Source organism: Fonsecaea multimorphosa, assembly GCF_000836435.1.
Source record: "Fonsecaea multimorphosa CBS 102226 unplaced genomic scaffold supercont1.3, whole genome shotgun sequence".
Lineage (NCBI taxonomy): Eukaryota > Fungi > Ascomycota > Eurotiomycetes > Chaetothyriales > Herpotrichiellaceae > Fonsecaea > Fonsecaea multimorphosa.
The window spans coordinates 2,159,964-2,181,732 of NW_015971637.1; the positions used below are offsets into that span (position 1 = coordinate 2,159,964).

Here is a 21,769-nt window from a genome sequence, read left to right on the forward strand (position 1 = left end):
CCGTCGAACTAGCACAAGGCAACGCCCCGTTGCATGAACGGACTCACAGTCCCAATGTCTACGGCTCGCCTCCTGCGCCCGGATTCTGCCTACGAATCATTTGATTGGGTCTCTCAAGCCACTGTCTCAATAGACCTGCCTTCTCGACCGTCTGTGGGCTTGCCGGAAGACGCCCTGGAGGCGTCATGGCCATTTCGGCCCTTTCGCCATGTTCCCCCTGGCTGCCGTCACGTCAAAACCTCTATTACTGAAGCCTGGTACTCAGACTGTCATCGACCTTTGATTTTCTACACCGAAATTTCCTATCTCTGGGATATCCTGATGCCTTTGTCTCAGTCGCCCAATGCTGGCTCATAAGTCTGCAAGAATTCGCCAACTATCGGGGGGTCTTTTTGTTGAGGAGCCGCCTCCTCAGCGGATCGGGCTTCAGCCTCGTTTCCGAGTCGAAACTATCAGTCAACATGATAAAGCCTTTGCCGAATCTGTTCTGAAAAAGGAAGCCTCCGCTGCCAGAGGATCTAAACCGCTCCTTCGGAGAGTAAAATCAAAGTTGAGCCGGCCGGACAAGGCTGTGACTTTGGCCGTGCTATACAATCATGTTCAGGCCAATGGCTCTGCTGAGGTTGCTCAAGTTTACGTTGACAGACTGTTCCTCGACGCTGCGCAATCGAATTTACAGTTACAGTTTCCGGATATTCTTTTTTGCACTGCTGTGAAGAATGCAAACACCAACCTTGTCCGACTCCTCGCTCCTCTCACTGCGATCGAGGCGGTCAGTTCCGTTCTTGAATCTGCGATCCTCAGTCGAAATCTCCAAATTGTCAGAGCCCTGCTGGAGCATGGGGCGGATCCAAACTGTTTAACTCAAGCCTGTATACTTGACCTGGCTGAAACGGACTGTCAACTCCTTCAACTCATCCTTCGCGCTCCAAGGCAGCTCCGCTATGAAACATTCGGGGAACTCTGCGCCACTACTATTCGGCAGGGGCTGTCAAATGCATTCAACGTCGTCCTTCGCGCCATCTCCGAGTATCCAATCCTTCGCGACTCGCCTCCCTCATGGAACAGAGACAGTCTCCTCGAAGCCGCGATCTGTGGCCCCGATAAGAGTATGTTTTTCGGTATTGCTACGGCTACGTCTGCATGGCCCTTGAGGGACAATCGTCTTTTTCTGCATGTGTTGGACTCAACGGCGATAGATCGCTTACAAGCTAAAGACATGGTAGAGGTCTTACTCTGCCTAAGTGTCTTGTCGCCAGTGTTTCACTCAAGCCCAGAGATTGAATCATTTCACTGCCGTTGTGTACAAGAACAACTTGAAGATATACTGCGACTGATGGCGTCTTACGGCGTTGCCGTGTCGGCAGAGCCTCTTCTGCTCGCATGTCAAAACCACGACGAAAAGATCCTGGATGTCCTCCTCGCTGGTCCTGTTCAAGGAGAAGAGCAGGTGGTTGCTCGGGTTTCGCAACTCCAAGGCGTAATACAGAGGGATATGCGTCGAAAGATCCTCAGGCGTCTCCTTGCTGGAGGAGCCAAAGGGGTGTGGAAACATGAAGAACTCGTCACGGCGGTCGCGCTTGGACAGGTTGAATGGGTCGAAACACTTATCAACTCAAATGCTTCGGTTGACTACCACAATGGCGCGGCCCTTCTCAAAGCCGTTTCATTGGGACACGTTCGGATCGTACAAAAGCTTCTATCTCGTCCTGTGTCTCTGAAAAGCTTGCAAGATGCCTTTCCAAGCATCAGTCAACTCGAAGCTTTGCCGCGACGTCTGCTTACGAAGCTCTTCATTAATCAGGGACTCTCCGGTCAATGTCTCGACGATGCTCTCAATAGGGAGCTCTGCAACTATTCATACCACAGGGACTCTGAGTTAGTCGATATGTTGATCACGTCGGGCGCTTCTTGCAATGATGTTTCGCTTACAGTCGTCTTTGAACACAAAGATGCGGTGATCTTCGACAAAATAAGGCTCTCCAAAACAGTATTCCATGAATCTGTGACGGAATGGTTCAAAAATTGGCACCGCATGCTCCTCCTTCACGCTCAACAAGAAGATGAATATTCCCTAGCGGCCTCTACTTGCCTCAAGATGCTGTTCAGCAAATTACACATTGTCGAGGCACTTTGTGACGCTCATGAAGGTGACCGGCGCTTTGAATGCTTCCACCAGTTTCTGGAAAATGGTGCAGCGGACACAGACATACTCGCGGCATGGCTGAAATGGGCACTACAAATGGACAGTAACACATTAACCGAGATCGTGCTGACAGCAGCTTGTTTCTGCGACCTCAGCAGACTCCATTTGGTCATAAGCTCCATACAACTGACCAGTCCGACCCCCTTACCTTCGGCAACCTATGTCGAGAGCCCCAAGCTGGATTCTCAAGCGCACACAGCAAACATGTTCTCATCCGTCCAAGTACCTCCAATTCGTCAGGACACCCTCGCGTTCTCAGACACAAGGAGTGCCGAAAACCTGAAGCTCATCTTTCGCCAATACTTACATGGGGGCTATGAGAGTCACCTTACGACGAAACTCCTCGAGAGACACTTGGAGAATTGTACCAAAGCCATCACTGAAGGTGAATGCTGGCCGCTCCTTACCCTTCAATTTCTACTATCCCAGCCTATTGAGGTCACACTGCCAGAATTCAGCTCCTGCTTATACATGGCCATTGCTTCTCAGCAATGGCTCGTTCTTGGGCTGCTGCTGGATCGGCAATTACCGCAGGAGATGGTTGCCCGCTTCTTCCTGGTTGACACGTCTCTGCTTGCACCTCGTGCAATCAAGGTGCTTCTTGAATCCCAAGCAATGGCGTGGATGGACGATGACTTTTTCGCGGGGCCTGTACAGCGTACTTTCAATCATGCATGCCTTGCGCAAGACCGAGAAATGGCTATCCTCCTGTGCTCCAAATCTCGCTGCCAACTACGCCTCGGGGATATTTTGCTGCCTGTACGACAAGCAATTGATGCCTCGGACCTCAGTTATGTTTCTACTTTGCTCGGTGCAACATCCTTCTCCAAGAATGATCTTGAGATACTATGGAAGCATATTACTCAACAAGACCAAAGCGCCGACTTCCTCGCACTTGTGGAGTTACTACTCAAAGCGGGTGCTGACGGCATTTCAATCGGTGCCTCTTTGGTAGAAGCCGTTGAGCGGGATAATGAGTGTCTCGTCGCGCTCATTCTGGCCCAATGGCAAGCTATACGGTCCCTGCAGTATCGCAATGAATTTGACTATAGAGGACGCCAGCCGATCTTCCGAACACCAGACTTTGGCCCTTATGCCGAGTATTTTCCAGTCCTCGCACGCGCTCTTACGGTCGCAATTCGTCTAGACCGAGCAACCCTTTGCCGGCATCTTTGCACAGCGGGAGCTCCCCTTGTATTTCAAGGCCAATCACTCATTGAGCTTGCAGTAGCCCTGGGAAGCCACAGCGCTCTCATAGAGATGATCAGTTACTCGAAGACATGTTCTGACATGGATGGCGCTGTTAGCTTCGCTCTACTTCAAGTGGTGCTGCACCACCGCGAAACTTGGGTGGAAGGGCTAGTACGCCTCGGTGGATCAGTCGAAGCATACGATTTCGAGCCCCTGAAAGTTGCGGCGGAATTTGATCATCCTGGTATGTTGGCAACGCTTCTACCCTACATCGAGACACAACCTGGGTTCCATGAATTCTGCCAAACACTTCAAGGGCGTCTTACGGCACACGAAGGTGATCTGGGCAGCACTTGTTCCATGTTCGAGCAACTCCACAAAGCAGGCTTCCAGGAGAAGGAGCGATACAATGAGGCTCTTTTAACACTGCTGGCGATCCGATCTGCCACCTTAGATCATACCAGAATCTTAATCGATTGCGGAGCGTCTATCGAGTACAGAGACGGCGAAGGCATGGTACAACTTTGGAGACGAGGCAGCGTGCGACTCTTCCCGGATCTCCTTCGCCACTGCACTCGGCAATCGATCAGAACAAGACTGTTCATTGAGGCATGTGGCGATTATCTACGACAAGACCAGGATCGTACTTGCCTCTCAACCAGCGATACGTTGCTCGTTCTGGGTGCCCTCCTCGAGACAGATATACCTCAGGACGCGCGCGATACGGCGCTCGATTCAATCGCAAAAGCTTGCCATCGGAAGCTCAAGTCGGGGCCAATCATCCAACTATTGCTGGAAAAGGGGGCTCGTTTCTTCGATCGAGCTGGAGTGTCACTCTACCGAGTCTGCCGCCTCGATCATTCCAAAATCACCTCCCTAGTTGTCCATAGTCGTCCACATGCCCGCACTCGCTTACAAGCTCTCCAACGCCTCTTCCGCAACCAAGGAGCAGGATCTTCAGGCGCCGCAGGCAGAGAAACCGGCCAAGAGCCCAATCCATCAGATCAGGCTTGTCTATACAATATCAACTTCACTGCGTCGACAGCGCAGAATATCAACCTAGACGCTTCAGACGTTGTCGAATTGATAGACTCAATGCTGAATCCCAGGGTTCAAACCACAGGGACTAGCTTGATGTTTACTTTTTTTTTCATGCTAGGAGGTCTTCACGTGCTATCAACCCTGTGTTGTTCAGATGGCGATCGCAATGAGGTGGAGAAAATGTTTGTTAATGCCGTAATGAACTCAGCAGCCAAAGAATTGGACGATCGAACCGAGTTCCTGCTCAGGGTCATGCAGATTGACGCCCCTGCTTTAGTGGGTCTGACTGGAGAGGCCTCCGGCCTCGCTTTGGAAAAGAACTCACTGAGCAGGCTACTATTATTGTCGCTGCAACACAAGAAATTTGGATTGGCTAGTACACTCTTGGACGCTGGCGCCGACCCGAATGCCACAGATGAAAACGGACGTACCGCACTATACCTGGCCACATTCGAGAAGTCTCTCGATACAATGAGAGCCTTGATCGCAAATGGCGCCGAGGAGGACGACGGAAGTCTCCATATCTCGACTTGCTGGCAGCACCATGAAGCAATGCAGCTGCTTCTGGAAGCAGGGCACGAACCAGGATATTGCTCTGAGCTCTTCTTTGGAGCTACGCCGCTCGAGGCCCTGCTAGGATTTAGCCACTCCGAAGCAGCACCTGATAGTTTTGGAATGACGCTCGCGGTGTTGCTGTGTGACGCTGAGGTCCCAACAAGCTTCTGGAAGAGTGAACCTAATCTTCTGTCTCTGGCTCTAATGGGCTTCTGGCCGTATCAAATGTTCAGCACGCTGCTGTGGTATATTCCTCCAGGAGTGGTTGAACTGCCTCTCATTCGTCGAGACCGCTTCATGTTCTCTGTACTCAGCTTTGTCGAAAGAGGAGAGGATATCGGATTGTCTGATATCGAGCGAGTGGAGCTGTCGACACGGCTAGAATCATTGGGATTCGAACGAACTTTTTATGCTGCTGAAGGAGATCAACCCGAAGACGCCGTCAACGTGCCAGAACACCTGGAGGATCCCGAAGTGAGGGTACGCCTTCGTGCTTGGAGGGTAAAGGACTGTGCTGTTTGTGCCGAAAAGCCTTCCGACCGAAATGCGATCCACGCAGCATTGTCGCCATCATGCGAAAAGAACCATGGGTGGGAAGACGACATCATCTGTACCGACTGCCTGCAAGGACACCTCGAGTCGCAGATGTTTCCACAGGGAGGTGACAAATTTCCCTCGGCCAAAGTAAAGTGCTGGGCTCCCAACTGCTCGGAGATCCTCAACCACTCGGTCGTGCAGGCCTTTGCCGAGTGTGAAAGATTCACCATCTACGATGCCGGCCTCGCTCAAATGTTCCTCAACGACGGGGAGAATATGGCCAAATGCGCGAAACCCAAGTGTACCGGTGCGACATGGCTCGGTGACGAAGACAAGAACACGACCATTATCATGTGCGACGTGTGCGGTGAGTCTACCTGTATCCAGTGCAATCAGCTGTACGACATGCATCGAGACGAGCCATGTCCTCAGGGCGAAGAGGCCAAGGGCATTGAAAGACGGAGGGAAGAGGAGGCAGCTACGGCAGCCCTGCTGGCAAAGGGGAAGAAGTGTCCAAAGTGCAAGCTGCCGTTTGAGAGGATTGAAGGGTGTGATCATATCGTATGTGGCAAGGACGCGCACTCGAGTGCAAGAGGCCGTAAGTCGACCCCTTCCTATCGACTCCTTATTCCCATTCGCTGTGAGAATGCCTGTGCTAACTTATGAGCAGTTGGCTGTGGATTCGAATTCTGCTATATCTGTGGCGCAGACTACAATGGCATTCGCAGGCAGGGGAATACGGCGCATGCCAGGAGTTGTAATCACTATGCATGATACCATGTTGTAACGGAGAAGAGACGGCGTTTTTGGAGAAACACAGAGTCGAACTTACCATGCCCCATGAGGACGATAGATTTAATGCCAGAATCAACGAGACCGACGTGCTTTTCTCGAAACCTGCAGAACTCGTGATGTAGTCCGTACTGCGCCATGGATTTGTGACTAATTTAACGGATAGCATATCTATTTGTTTAGTGTCTCTATCGTCAGGTCGATTTTTCTTGGTGTGTGTCTCTCACATCGGCGTACGCCCATAAATGAAGGCGTCGTGTCCGGCGAACGCACGCATGGTAAGCCGCTCCAAACTCCGTCCTCAGACTCAGTAGCGCGAGCTCCCGTACCCACCCCCACCACCGTATCCGCTACCGTATTCCTCGTTGTCGCCGCTCTCGCGGTATCGACGCCGACCCTCACCCTCACCCTCACCCTCACCCTCGCCGTTGTCACCACCGTAGCCTTCATTCTCGCCGCCGTACTCGCCTCGTCTCCCGAAACCACCACCACCGCCGCCGCCGCCAGCATACCCGCCGTCATCGCGCCCGCCGCCGTACTCATCGCCGCGCCCGCCGCCGCTGAAGGAGGAGTACTCGTCTTGTCTGGTGCTGCCGAAGCCGCCGGGCATGTCGTCGTAGGTAGTAGACACTTCTTGTTGACGCCGACCGTATCCGCCGCCGCCGCCACCACTAAAGCCGGAGCCGTAGTTGCTGGATTCTTCGTCCCGACGACTGCCGCCGCCAAAGCCGCTGGACTCGTACCGTGATTCTTCCTGGAGGTCCGCCCGCCCGTATCCGCCGGAGCCACCACCACCGTACGTCGTCGATTCTTCTTCCCGCCGCCGACCGCCGCCATACCCGGCTCCTCCGCTGGAGGAATACTCGTCGCGGTCGCGGCGCTGCTCGTGATGACGGCCGTATCCAGAGCCACCATACTCCTCGTCATGTCGTCGACCGTATTCGTGCTCCTGGCGGCGCCCGTAGCTCTCGGAGCCACCGTACCCGGAACTTTCACGCTCAAACTGCTGCTGGCGTCTGCCGCTGCTGGCGTAGCTGCTCGCAGAGTATGGGTCCTCCTCTCGCTGGTCACGACGCTGTTCATGTTCGTAGCGACTGTGTTGGTCATCTTCTTCGTGTCGGTGTGGATGGTGTTTTGGGCGATGATGCTCTTGACGACGTTCACCGTAGGGACTGTCGTTATCATTGTCGCCGTAGCGTCTGTAAGATAGCACGTTAGCCTCCCCCCCCGGTCCGCGTTCGCGCAAGCTGTGACTTCGACGTACCTTGTCTCCTCGTGATACCTGCCTTCGGCCGTCCGCTCCTGATGATGCACCTCGCTCTGCCACCCTCCACTCGCGGTCCCTCGCTGCTCAAAACGGTTGTATTCCTCGTACCGTCTCTCGCCGCTGGGTCCTGTGGTCCTCGAGTACTGCGCCTGGCCGTACCGATGACCCCCGGAAGACGACTGACCCAACTGCGTCACCGTCTCTGTAACGGATCCGTCTTGCCGGTTATACGTGTCGCGCTTGTACGTCTCTTGACCCTGGCTGAGCCCGCCGCCGAGGATGTCACCGCCGATTTGGCTCGTGAGGCCCCCTACCAGAGAGCCCAGGACGCCGCCGCCGACGGCTGCGCCGGCCATTTTCCCGAGTTGGTCGCTTGCCCTGGAGACATTCGGTGGTCGGCCGCCACCACCACTCTGGGAGTCTCCGCCCAAGGCAGAACTGATGGCCCCGAGAGCGCCGCCCGCGATGCCACCGGACGACACCTGGTTGGTGTTGAAGTTGAGATTCGCCATGCCGAGGGGCCGATTGTTTCCATGTCCGTGGTCCTGGACCCCCGGTTTGTGGTTTCTGCCTGTCTCGACGCCCCGACGGCTGAGTTGCTCGCGCAGACCATCCTTTTCAGAGGCGGATTTCCCGCGCCACCATTCCTCCACAACGCCAAACATGATACGACGCCCGTCGCCGGCACCGTCTTGCCCATAGTCGCGCAATGCAGGGTGGTGAAGGACACCGTGGATGATGCGATTGAGGGTCCGCTCGACGTCGATTCGCTCATCGTCCCAGCACGCCACGATCTGCGGCACCACCCATTTCACTGTCTGATGGGCCACTTTCCCCGCGGGTTCGTTGAGGATGTTGGAGAAGTGGTCCTTGGAAAGCATAGAGTGCGTGGGGTCCGAGGAGTTGTCGTCGTTGAAGACAATGTGCTGCTGAGCCAGACTGGATTGGATGATCTCGTTGGAGCCTGTGTTGAGTTCCGTCTTGACTTGGTTGATGATGGGCACCACGAAGGGGGCGAGTAAGCTGAAGACAAACTTGTTGATTTGGTCCTGGATTTGCTCAATCAGGTCGGGCAGAATGGGGATCTTTTCGATCGTTTCGGTGATGGACTGCATGATTTCGTCGTGCCATTCTATGATCGGGTAGATCTGCCTCTGCACATCGTCCAGGTAACGGGTCCATTGCTCCGGCTGGCGAGGGGTGATGTGGGCGTTCTGCATTTGGTGGTTCAGCGCGTTTTGTTGCAGTTCATTGGCTTTTCCTGCTTGATCCTTTCCACCAAACAGGCCCGAGGGCAGTTTATTGAGAAGATCTTGCAGAATGCTGTTGTCCTGGCTGCCATTTTGGTATTGTTGAAGAGTATTGTTAAGTTCCTGGATTTCGGATTGCGTCGTCTTGTCGTCAAATTCGCCACAGACAGAATGGAGGAAGTCGACGCCGCCGAATGTGCCCGTGACAATCGGGTAGACTGGGTGACGGACCTCACGGAGTTGGATAGCAGTGCGGCGGCCGACATGGGGAAAGACGTCACGTTCACCCATCTCGACGAGCGCAAGTTCAACGTAGTTGGAGTGAGCCGCGTAGTCTTCCAGGCAGTGCGATCCAGTACCGAGTAGCCGGAGTGCTTCGTAGAGGTCCTTCTTGTTCTTACTCCGGGCATATTGTCGTCCGAGCTCGATGCTTCTACCGAAGAGTTTCCTCACCAGACCAGCAGAAGTGTCAATTCCCATGCCCTCAGAAGCGATGTAGTTCTTCAACCCGGTCTGTGGGTTAATGGAGAGCTCTCGGCGTTCGTCAACGGGGCCGCGAAGGCGGCGATCGTACTGCCTGGCATCTTGGTTGTCTGCATAGTCCTTTGGGTTGCTGGGACAGATTAGTTCTTTACTTGAGAGGAGGCTCTTTTGGCTCACTCGATATGTTCCTCAGGTCGGTAGCATCCGAGCCTCTGACTGGTGACTTCGAATTCGCCCGAGCCATATCCGAAAGACATGAACCCAAGAACCCAAAGCAGGATGCGAATGGCTTCTGCGCTGACATATTTGACGGTGCCGACATCGACAGCCTGGCTATAGTCACGCAGCCAGTTGCCGAAGTAAACCTGTCTGCGGTTAATATACGCCGGTTTCTCTGAAGGACAACTCACTCTCTTGACGTCAAGCTTGCTGAATTTCTTACCTCCCATGGCGCGCGAGGCCACAATGGTCAGCAAGGTGTCTTCGAGATCACCATGTCGCCAGTTTTGCCCCTCGATTTTCGAAGTGGATCCGATGTTGCCCGCACCAAAAGCATGAGCAGGTCTCGCCAGCAAAACAATACCGACCGCACAGAGAAGAATGATCTGTGACGAAGACAGAGCCATGCTGGGCTTCAGCTATGGGGGCGATGATTTTGTATTTGGGAAGCACCTTAGAGCAGCAGACAGAGACTTATACAAAGCATTCCAGGCCGCAGGTGAATCTGAGGTCACCGACGAAGAGTCAATGGCAATGGATATGAGGCGAAAGTGAGGGTTTGCAGTCAGTCAGATGAGGTGAGGTTTTGATTCTGGTGATTCTGCCTGGTTTCACCACCCACGCAGTAACCAATCACAGCCGCATTCTCAGCGCCGAGATCTCTTGGCGATGCTTGTTCTTGAGGCGGTGAGTATTCAATATGGCGTCCCCAGGACGGTGTGATTGATATCTCGTGGAGGTTATGGTGGCGTGCCATAGCGAGAGGAGATTGTGTGCGATTCATACTGCGCACTGAAACGAAGCTCGTGTCTGGCGTAAAAAGGGGCCTATACACCCGGTCTTGGCATTGGTGCAAGGCTGAGCTATGCTTCAACCAGCTTGCCACTGGCAGCCTCGGATTCCTTGCGCTTGGCCGTCATCCAGTCGCCCAACGGCCTCCAGATCGCCAGTTTCTCGGCTGGCGTCAGCGTAGCCGCCAGCCCACTGGTAGAGGTGGCCACGAATGTCTTTGCACCTGGCCAGGCCAGGTGTCCATCCTCCCAGACCCTCCCCAATTGCATCTCCTCGTCCTGCCAACCCCAATGGAAATCTGGATCATTGAACTTCTTCTGGCCTTTCTTAGCCATCCAAATGGCTTCCCAGATGCCCTTTCCAACTATCACCACTGCCTCCGGTTTGTAAAGAGCAATCTTTTTGTCAAGGACGATAGCGCCTTCTTCCATCTCCTGCTTACTCAACCCATCTCCGCTCCTGGTAGGCCGAACGCATATGTTCGTATTGCCAATCTGGTAAAGATCCATCAAATCCCTCGTCTCAGATGGGAGGTGCTTCTTGGGAGTAATGCCAGAAGTATGAAGGAGATGCCAGAACCGATTGGAGGGATGGGCATATGCATGGCCCGTTGCGGCTGTCATGAGCCCAGGGTTGAGGCCGATGCATACCAGGGTCAAGCCAGGCCGCAGACTGTCCACCAGATTGTTGACTGGATTGTACAGATCCTTGGATGCTCGCTCTTTGGTCGTGCTCCTTCGCTTCTTCAGCTTCGGGGCCGTGGATATGTTGGACTCTAGACTATCCTCCTCCTGTTTGACAGTATTCTCGCCGTCTTCCTCGGTCTGGTCGTGTTGCTGCAACCGAAGCCGTTTTCTCGGCGACGGAGAAGCGCTTCCTGCCTTGGAGGCGGCGAACGCACGCGGACTAGCAAGTCGAGGGGAGCGTCGCATCGTATCTGCTTGTTTCAAAGGGGAATATTTGAACTGCTCCATTCGAGCCTTGAAAGTGCTGCCTGCAAAATCAGTATTTGGAGGCATAAATGCAGTGGCTCCCATACTCGGCTCTGCACCAAGCACCTCCAATCCAGTCTCGTCTGATAGAGTTGCAATGTCCTCCATGTTCGTCGTAGTTGTCGCCTTCAGCTTCACGCAACAGGCTGGCCTTTTGGTATCACAAACCAAGCCATTGCCACCCCCTGAGAGGCTCACTAGGCACCAGTTCTCACCGAGCCTTCATGCTGGCGAAAAAAGTCCAATATGCTAGATCTGGACATGGCGACTTTGCTTGCCACTGGCGCAGGGGAACTGCAAGGTACCAGATATCTCGCCGGAATAACCCATTGCACGCCACGCTTACTTCTTTGGGGCCGAGAATCGTGCTGCTCTAGAGAAGCGTCATAGCCATGTCTATGCCTGAAATGTCGAGGCTGTCGCTTTCACAAAATGATGCATCACTTCACACAGTCATGTCACATCCCAAAGGATCGAGATTGGATAAATCGTTGCTCCCAAACCGGAAATTGGTAAGTAGCAGGGCACTCGTTTTGTCGATGAACCCCCGCAGCCCAAGACGTTGTACAAGGTACAGAGTATGGAAACGATCTTGAGGTAACTCCCCAAGGCGGCTTCGAACGAAAGCTTTCAAATTATTGACCCCGTCGGCACGATCAACACATAACTAGTGGTTGAGGGCATAGCACCGTGACTGCCTAGGTACAATTACTTTTGCCCGGGCTGCCTATCTATAATTTGACGTGGACAGCCTTGCACTGCGTCATGTCACGCAACTCTTCGAAGCAGTCATCCCTTCCAATTCCGGATTGCTTGTATCCCCCGAATGGCATACTGAAAAAATGTGTCCCCACTGTGTTGACCCAGACAGTTCCAGCTTCGATACGACGTACTGCGGTCTGCATGGTCTTAATATCAGAGGTGAACACTGCACCTGTCAGACCATAGTCGACAGCATTGACGTCCCTGAAGAGCTGCTCTTCGTCGGTCCACTTCAGGATTGACACGATAGGCCCGAATACCTCTTCGTTGGCGATCCGCATGTTCTGAGTAACTCCTGCAAATATGGTGGGCTCGACAAAGTAGCCGCCCTGCGTGTCGCTGCTTTCGGGAGCTTTGCCGCCTAGTACAAGGCGGGCACCATCCTTTTTGCCGATGTCGACATATTTCAACACACGGGCCTGTGCTGCCTGACTCACTAGTGCCCCCATTGTTGTATTTGGATCGATCGGGTTTCCGGGACGGAACTTGCTGGCTATCTTGTCGCGGACTTGGTCCAGAATCTTATCGTGGAGTGATTCGTGTAGGAAAACCCTCGAGGTCGAACCACAGGATTGCCCGCACCAACCAAAATTCATTCCTGCGATGATTGCGTCCACCAAGCGGTTATGATCCGCATCAGGATACGCAATCAGAGCATTCTTTCCCCCGAGTTCAAACGAGGTCAGTTTCAATGTATCTGCTGCGGCTTTCTGGATCGCTTTACCCGTAGGCACACTACCAATAAGCGTGACCTTGCTGACAAGGCGGTGAGTTGAGAGAGTCTTTCCGCAGTCGAGGCCACCGGACAAAATGTTGAGGACGCCCGGGGGGAAGACATCTTCTAGGAGTTCGGCTAGACGAAGTGCTGAAAGAGGTGCTTGCTCTGGCGTCTTGATGACCACCGTATTTCCCATCGCAAGGGGCGCTGCGAGTCGGTTGGCAGCGAACATGAGTGGATGATTTGAAGCAACAATGCGTGTTACCACCCCCAACGGCTCACGAATGGTATAATTGAAAGTTGAATCATCCAGATGAGTGGTTTCGCCTTGAACAGCTGGGATGAGACCTGCGAACATATCAACCGTGTCGGCCGAGGAGAAGGCGTCGCCTCTCATCATAACGACTGGATTGCCGGTGTTGAAAGCATCGAGCAACGCTAGCTCGTCCGCGTGTGCGCGCAGGATGTCGGCCACCTTCCTGAGTTTCTTGCCCCGTTCCAAAGAAGGAACTGCTCTCCACGCAGGAAACGCTGCATGTGCCGCCTCTATGGCAGCGGTGGTGTCTTTCTCACCGGCGAAGGCGACTTTCCTGATGACTTTGCCGTCACCGGGACTGAATATCTCTCGGTGGTCGCCGTCCTGGGGCTCGTGCCATTTCCCCCCATAGAACAAGCCCCAGTGCTTGGGAAGACATTCTTCGATTTTAGGAAACGACATATCGATGAAGGATCAGTGTGCTGGTGTTGCAACTTGTCCTGCAAATTGATGCTTGCTGCCTGCCGGGCCTCAAGCTGTCTTCGTTCTGGGCTTTATAGTCAGACTCTCATGTGGCCGCCCGGATGCTATGTCGTCAGCAATTCAGAGATCTGACTACAGCTCTCTCACGCGTCTACCCCGTTTTTCAAGGTTGTCGGACACAAAGCCTTTTCCGATTCTGGCTCAGGTCGGTAGGGCTGCCGTAGCAGAGACTGTGTCCAGGGTGATTCCAGTCCTGAAGTTTCTTCGAGCTTACCTGACCGCATTTCTATTCCATCTCTAATTAACGGCTGGAGATTAAGAGATAGAGGAGGGGTACGCAGGCGACCAATGTGCCCCCGGATCAACGAGGGGCGAACAAGGGTGGGGATGCGGAGTCGCGGCCGCCCAGAGCGTCGTGCACGAGGCTTCAATAATACACACTTTTTTTCCGTCCTTCCTGATCTACCGTGCCGTCTCATTGGAACTTTCCTAGCGACCAGCATGTTGTTGCGTTGTCGGCCTCATCGCCACTCTCGAATCTCGCTCTAAACGGAGTTTCGGCCGTCCTTCATCGGACTATCGACGCATCAGGCTGAAGGCCACCTGCCACGTCCCCCTCCTTGAGGATTGCGGAATCCCATGCCACCAGAATGGTTCGTGCACTTAGATTTGAGAACATGCGGAATCAGCATAGTCGCCTCCCGGTCTCCAGAGTCGTATTCCCCATTGGAGGAGGCTGAAAGTGTACCACACAAACCACTGACTCGAAAACTGGCCCCAAGCTGCGTCTCCGAACGTTTTCTATCATCAATGGACAGAGAAGACATCGCTGACAAGAAGCTCGAGACGTGCATCTGCTCATACTAGTGAGGGAGAGTTTCAGCATCCTTTTCCCAAAGATCCAAAAGTCCCCATCAGTTGCTGTTCCTCAACCCGCGAGGCTGAAGCTAAACTGTGTCGTTGCCTTGTGCTTGTTCGAGCTTCTCATCCGGCCCCTATCCAATCAATGGGCAGGAACGAATGGCCAAGGCTATCCATCTCGTGTTGAATGGAACAGACCTCCTTAAACATAATGGACAAGCGGGAGACTTTCAGAGGACTTTTTGATGGTCTCTTTCTCCTGACGCCGATTCCATCGACACCGACGATGGCGCGCTTGCCCCTTGAATTTCGGCCTCTATCTTCTCGACGTCGGCGTGTCACGACGTGGTCCCCGTTGTATGGCTGGATTCTTCAACAGCTTCCCCCTCCTTGAAGAGAAGTGTCAAGCCGTCTCGCAACTTCTATCACCGGTTTGAACTGCCAGCTGGGATCAAACTCATGAGCTCGATGGGGAGACATTTCCCAACCCAGAGAAGTACACCCACCATTGTCCATTGTCGGTTCACTGGTGGGAAGAGACCACCTTCAGTCACCCTTCACGAACGTTTAATTTATTGACAAGGCAGACTCAGACAAAAGAAGTCTGGGGTTATGTTCAAGAAAAAACGCCAGGAAGGGGACTTTTTTGCCGTCTGTCAGCACATCTGCTTCGAGGTATAAATACCTCTGCTGAAGCCGCAGAGGCAAGGGGATCATGCACAAGGGAAAAAGCAACCAAAGTGAGAAAGTTTACAAGAAGTTTTGAAGACACACTCGCTCGCTCGCCCGGGGCACAGTCCATCATTTCATTCGTTCATTTGTCCTTACTTCCTCGATCTATATACCGTGCCCTAGGTACCTACCTAAGGGGAGCCGAGTTCTTGTACCACGTACACAGGTGGTATTTGGACGACCGAGAGTTTTTCGCAGCCAGTCATTCAAAAGCTCTTAAGGGATGGATGGATCCATGCCTCATCACCGCGCTCCTTTTCCACACTGACTGACTGACGCTGGTGATGGCTCACAGCCACCCTGGAAAAGAGCGAGGTTACATGGAAGTAAATACTAGGTATAGTAGATATAAAAAGTCCTCGTACGGAGCAATTGGGTACACCATAAGTAGAAGCCTCGACGCACCAAGTGATATTATATTATGGCGTTCCAGGAAAGAAAAGTACACACAAGAGTTGTCAAATGGAGCAACTCTTCAGGGTCAAAACAATCCCTTTCCACTTTTTGCTGAACGCACGAGTTACACACCCCATTCTCGTCCTTGGACGGACTGACTGCGGGAATTACTGAGTAGGATTGTTCGCGATGTAACCTCTATTCGTGGTTACACCAAGTGATACATACCTAGGTACCTACGGTAGGGCAGGTGGTCCCTCAGCGGGAAAAATCGGTGCCGTTGTGTCGTGCCTTAGCCTTCCTTCCCCAGCTTTTGTCCAGCAAGGCCCAGACAGAAGCTGACTACGTTCCAGTTGGTCTCGGTACACGTATGCAGGTGCGTCTTTTCGTCACGGCACGCCCGCCCCAGGCTTTCGCCGACTGACATTTAGAAAAATGGGAAAGATTTGATCAAGAGGCTTCACGAGAAGCAACCTTTTGCGGCGATTGTGGGAGCCACTGACACCTCGACGGGCACCGACATTCGGAGTGCCAGTGACCTGCAACAAGGTCTTGGCGCGGGAAGCGAAGGATGCGACAATTTGTGATCACCTTCTTTGTTTGTGATTACTCGGCCTGGGACTGGGACTCGGACGCGGGCTAAGTCGTAGTGTAAGATGGGACACATTTGATGGATCTGACGGGAAGTAATATCCTCGCGCGCCTACCTACCTAAGCTGCAGGTTTGATGAACCCAGCGGACCGAGGGATGGGAACTAATCAAGTGCCAGTTCTGCCAGATGGTTACCGAGTAATTAGTGCGAACTTCCAAGAAACTCGTCAGATACCTACATACTAGGTACAGGGGTAAGTACCTCGATCATGGTCCTTAAACTCGGGTGTCCCTGACTACGCAGCACTCGGATCCTCAACGGCGCCAACGTCAAAAGAAATGAGGCAGCACATCCTACTGATCCGAGTAAGGTGCGCGCATGGCGCCGCTCGCTCCGCCAGATCCTCCTCATCTCACCAGGGGATCCTCAAGGGAGGGGGGGATGGGAACCCGGGTATACTAACTTTATGCCTTGGGCCCAAATTTCCGAGCACCATTTGGATTCGCACCGCGGCCACCACCGTTGGTCTTGTGCTCAGGCTAGTGAACTAGTGAGTGACTTGGGCGAAAAAGCTTCAAAGTACCGAGTACTTGCAGTAGTTAGGCCGTTACGAGTATGTGAAACAAAGGGCACACGAGCACCAAAGTTAGTCCGAGGCGGAGTGAATGATTCAAATCTTCTCTACCGAGTACTCGTATGCTCAGGACCAGGATCAGGGGATGACGGGTATATTCAGTCCAATCTACCTCATACTAGAGCGATCATAATACTGCGTACATACATGATGATTGGATGCGACACGCCGTTCCAGATGCTTCACGGGCCCTCAGGCCATTCCCAGGACCAACAATCCATGATTCTTTCGTTATGTGCTGCGGACCTTGCTTTTCCAAATGACATTTTGTATTGCGCACTATAGCCCCATTCAAACAGATGCTAGACAACAGAGAAAAGGAAACTCATTACAAGACTATTTGCTTCAAAAACATTCACAGAGCAAAAGCGAGCGCGAGAAGGCCAAGTGCGGCCGTGCCCGATGACACCATCACTGATGATGCTGCACCGGTGAACGAGGATGTAGACACACTGCTTGTGGTGCTAGATCCCTCGTTCTGCACCTGGGTCCCCGAGGTGCTGTTTCCGGGGTAGGTGCTTGTGCCCGAGCCAGGGCACACCTTGCCGACGTCCGAGGGCACGGTGGGGAACGCATCAATGGCATCGAGAATGGCAACAGCCATGCCGCCAGAGAAATGCGACTGGACGTGGCAGTGCAGGAGCCAGGCACCAGGAGTGTTGACCTGGTAGCGGAAGACCATCCAGGTGTTGTTGCCCTCAGCAGGGATGCTGGTGAAGCCATCAACATAAGGAGGGTTGACCAGGTTGAAGGGGTAGCCTGCCGTGATGGCGTCAGCCACGTTGGTGAAGTTGAAGTCACCCACACCGGCACCGATCATATAGAACTTGTTGGCGTGCTTGTGGATCGGGTGCGGCTCAGCAACAGGGCCCGCAACCTTGATGATCAAATCAACCCATTGGTTGTTCAGGGTTTCCAAAATCAAGTCACTGGTAGGAATGCTAGAGGGGCTCTGGAAGAGAAGAGGCGGGGTGTCGTCATCGGTGGTCATGTTGTACGAGTCGGTACCCGACAGAGTCCAGGCCCAGGCCTCAGTAGGCTGGACGGGAGACTTCTGGATGTCCAGGATGAAGCTGGCATCAGCGCTGGGAGCCGGGGTGTTGGCGGGGAAAGGTGCGGCGGCAGCGTTGTTCAGGGGCACGATGGCGGTAGTGTTCTGACTGCCATAGTTCATGACGGACACTCCCATGGGGGTGTTGTCACCACCCTGGTACGACAGAACGCCAAAGCCTGAAATGACCTGGTTGATACCTTCGTTGGCAACACGGATGGTGTAGTCGCCCGGGGTCTGGTCCAGCTTGACAAAGAACGACACACGGTCCCCATTGCTGAGACCGAACTGGTCGACAACCTGGGGAACGATGTAGTTGCCGTTGACCTCATAGACGTACAACTTGTGGCTGTCAATGGTGACTTTGACCAAGGCGACACTAGCAGGGCTGATGAAGGTCATAGCAGCCCAGCCATCGCTAGGGTTGACGGAGTAGGTGAAGTTGGAACCACCGTATCCAATGCAGGTGTCGTAGGCATCCGAGGGCAGAGCGGCAAGGTTCTGGAGTGCCAGGTACTGGCCACCCTGGATCGCAGCGTTGTTGGGAGGAACGCAGCCCTTTGCGGTCAAAGAGGAGCCGTTCAAGACCTGGGGTTCTTGAGGAGCAGCAGAGGCAGTCAGGTCGGCAATGGACGGGCAGTACTGCGAGCCGAAACCGTTCAACGTGATGGAGTCACTGCAGGCCCAGTCGACGTTGGCGGTCTGCTCAACCTCAAAGAACTCGTTGAAAGTGTATCGGTTCCAGTCAGTGACAAAGACAGGCTCGACATCCAGCGCAGCTGCGGTCATGGCATCGATATCAGACTGAGTGCTGCTGATCTGGCTGAAGGGCGTTTCGGCATCATCCGCGGGAGCAATGACGATGGCACCGTAGAGACCGTCCATCATTTGTCCCTTGTAGTGACCATGGTAGAAGTAGTTACCCGACTCAACCGCAGTCCACTGGTACATGTAGCTTGTTCCTGGTTGGATCGAGTATTGGCTGACGCCGGGGACACCGTCTGCCCATGGTGTACCAACTTGACGAATACCGTGGAAATGAATGCCCGTGGTATTGGGCATGTTGTTGTTGACGACAAAATCGACGCAGTCCCCAACCTTCATCTTCAAGGGGGGGCCAGGCAGCGAGCCGTTGGTGAGGATGGCATTTCTGGAGATGCCTTTGCTTGGGTCCGTGGCAGCCCAAGTCAGGTCAATAGTGAATGGAATGCATTTGGACGAAGATGCGCAGATGGAGCTGCTGTTGCCATCGGCGGCGACTGATTGAATGGAGGAAACGAGTGTGAGGGCGGCGACAGCCTTGAGGAGGCGTGTGAACGCCATTATTACGTATAGACAAGAAGAAAGAGAGACTGAGGCTGGACAACTATGTAGTATCGGTAGGTTAGTAAAACGAAAGAGGCAGACACTGACCCAAGGGAAAAAGAACAAGTCTTATGAATGAACAAGCCATCGCAAGCACCAGCAAGCAAAAATCCCACCACCATGGCTGATTTCCCCGAGGTGGCTGCAGATTGGCAGGACCAGCCTGCCAGCCATCCTGGAACAGATACGGCCTCGACAAAGTTTTGGTGTTTTGGGGCGGCGCAAGAGCCTCCTGGTGCCTTTTCAGCCATGCACGCTTACCGGATGGACGATAGCGGGATCCAAGCAGGATCCTCCCTATCCACTCGGATGGATTTTGGTGGATTCGGATCAGCCTCTCCCCAATTATCAACAAACATCCCCCCAGCCCCAGGCGCTATTGGGCGGTGGCAGCCTCAGTGCTAGAGTAAGATGTCAGCTTCGGCGACTTGCTCCTCGGAGGTCGATGTGCATCATGCATTGCATACACGAGCGGACAGTTGCTGCATAGCTCCCTATCTGTCACAGTGTCGGTCCATCAGAGCCTGTCAGGGTAAACGACGACCAGTCAACGGCACCATCAGGCGAGCTCATTTGGCTGAGATTGCGGACAGGGAGCGCCCAACCCGGCCTTGACCTGTCAGTTGGCGGCGCAGGGATCCAGACAGGGCTTATGCACGAAGGAGGGGACCGTTTGAGATGCAATTCAATTAGATGCGACCGTGTGATCCATGTTCGGTGGCTGAACCCCAGCTGCCACACGACCGCAGGATCCCCACAACCCCCAGGTGCCACTGGCGTTGCCCTGCTTGCAATGTGGTTTGTGCCCTGTTACGTGACGGAGCCCGTATTCAGAAGCAGGGCGCTCCACCATCCAACCCAGGCTAAGAGGTGACCATGTTGTCTTAGCGCCGTTAAGCACCGGGGGCTAGAAGCTGGGTTATCTTCAGCTGCTGCTGCGCCCGCCATCCCACTTTGGAGGGTTTTTTGGGCCATCTTTTTTTGTTTTGGGCTTGCCCGTCCTAGCCGTCGGGCTGAGGGGACAGACCACTTGGACATGTCCAGGCAGAACCTCGTGAGCTGTGGACTGACGATCCATCCGACCACGTCGAGATCATGGCTTATTTAGTTGATATAGGCCGCCTAATACTCGGAAGGAATAATGGATGGATTTATTGAGGTCCATCTCTTGAATCCCTCAGGAGTCCCCCTTAAAAACAGGTGGCAAGGAGAAATGTTCTTGGGACTGGCACCCAGACTGGAAGTGTTCCAAAAGAGCTTGGATGCAGCAGGGTATTGGGCCAAGTCAGGTACAGCCGTGCTCGGACCGCTCTAGGTTGGGTGTGGGTGGATTGACTACCCGGTAGGAGGATGTGAGCATGTGAGAGCCTGAGAAAGTGTGAGGAGAAGACCTAAAAATAATCACATCCGGTTAGTGTTCAATCGTTCGAAAGGATGGCCACCCAGATGGGTTCCAGGACCAAGAAACAAGGAAGCCCGGCACCCAGCCCGGAGCGCGGGAAGCACCACAGCCATCCACTGGTGGCCCATGAGGAAAAAGAACAGCCGAGAAGCAGGAAAAGAAGGTTTTGAAAAACCTTTTTGGCCTTGTCGGTTCGGCTGGCGACGGTGGCTCTGGTGGCTCTGGTGGGCAGCGGGTGGCTCCGGTGGGCAGCGGGTGGCTCCAGGGACACACACTGGGCCAACCATTCCTCTCTAAAATCTAGATTGAGACAACCACGCAAACAGACCCTCTGGGACGCGTTATTGGTTTCGTGGTCCTCTCTCTTCCTGGCTTGGAGCTTGTGATCGCCATGATGCAAGACGGGTTCTTAGGACGTTATGAGAGTGTCAATAATACGAGGACGGTGAGAGAGGCTGGGAGGCATGGAGGAGGCCGGGGGCGGGAATATTGGCGGGAGGCTGGGGGGATCGCTGCGGCGAAAAGACTGCGATGACAGCAATGGCTTGATGATAGGCGGTGATGGACGGTAATGGACGATAGTGGACGATAGTGGACGATGATGGCTTGCGGAAAATCGTTGATTCTCACACGTGTCGAGTTCCACTGTTGAGGAGGCTGAGGTGCTTCTGGTGGTTTCAGAACATGCACATGATGCAGTTACGTCAGTCGTTCTCCGTGTCTCTGCATGGGGGACTCGAGAGTAATAATTACCTATTGCAAAGTACGACTTAATTAGTCGCAGGAACTCCGTCCTCCCGATCCAGCCAAAAATTCACTGGCTCGTACCGAGTACCGAGTCGTGACGGGTGAGCCGGAGTGGGAGAGAGGCGGAAGGTGAGAGAAGAGTGATGAGTGAGAGCAGTTGCCGCTGGCACGCCTACTGTACCCCTTCCAGTATTCGCTACACAGAAAGACGAACCTGCGCTTTTTCCTGACTGTGTACGCCCATGCGAGAGAATTTTTTCCCATACTAAGGTACCTTAGCACCGATTATTCCAGTTACTCTCTTCCAGCACTTCCATTGTCGTTCGTTCAATTCATAGACACATCACGTATAATTACGTACCCAAACTCTTCCTCTTCTTCTCCCTTGCTTCCTATAATTAGGCCAGCGTGGCCAGTCACGTAATTACTAGCACATTCTCTTTC

The 21,769-nt window shown here is 53.6% G+C and overlaps 5 protein-coding genes across 5 annotated transcripts; 1 reads left to right on the top strand and 4 right to left on the bottom strand.

Moving 5' to 3' along the window:
- Positions 1–343: 343 nt before the first annotated feature.
- Positions 344–6,304, top strand: Z520_02606 (uncharacterized protein; the record flags this gene model as incomplete). The annotated part of the gene is made up of 2 exons (XM_016773119.1): positions 344–6,128; positions 6,201–6,304. The coding sequence occupies 2 exons, from the start codon at positions 344–346 to the stop codon at positions 6,302–6,304; spliced, it is 5,889 nt and encodes a 1,962-aa protein (XP_016636589.1).
- A 325-nt stretch (positions 6,305–6,629) lies between these two features.
- On the bottom strand, positions 6,630–9,948 carry Z520_02607 (uncharacterized protein; the record flags this gene model as incomplete). Its single annotated transcript, XM_016773120.1, has 4 exons — positions 6,630–7,521; positions 7,587–9,452; positions 9,500–9,687; positions 9,733–9,948. The coding sequence occupies 4 exons, from the start codon at positions 9,946–9,948 to the stop codon at positions 6,630–6,632; spliced, it is 3,162 nt and encodes a 1,053-aa protein (XP_016636590.1).
- Positions 9,949–10,404: 456 nt separating this feature from the next.
- Z520_02608 (uncharacterized protein) lies at positions 10,405–11,433 on the bottom strand (the record flags this gene model as incomplete). The annotated part of the gene is made up of 1 exon (XM_016773121.1): positions 10,405–11,433. One exon carries the CDS (start codon positions 11,431–11,433, stop codon positions 10,405–10,407), a length of 1,029 nt encoding a protein of 342 aa, XP_016636591.1.
- A 623-nt stretch (positions 11,434–12,056) lies between these two features.
- On the bottom strand, positions 12,057–13,523 carry Z520_02609 (uncharacterized protein; the record flags this gene model as incomplete). Its single annotated transcript, XM_016773122.1, has 1 exon — positions 12,057–13,523. One exon carries the CDS (start codon positions 13,521–13,523, stop codon positions 12,057–12,059), a length of 1,467 nt encoding a protein of 488 aa, XP_016636592.1.
- Positions 13,524–17,115: 3,592 nt separating this feature from the next.
- On the bottom strand, positions 17,116–19,134 carry Z520_02610 (uncharacterized protein; the record flags this gene model as incomplete). The annotated part of the gene is made up of 1 exon (XM_016773123.1): positions 17,116–19,134. The coding sequence occupies one exon, from the start codon at positions 19,132–19,134 to the stop codon at positions 17,116–17,118; it is 2,019 nt and encodes a 672-aa protein (XP_016636593.1).
- Between the last annotated feature and the right edge of the window lie 2,635 nt (positions 19,135–21,769).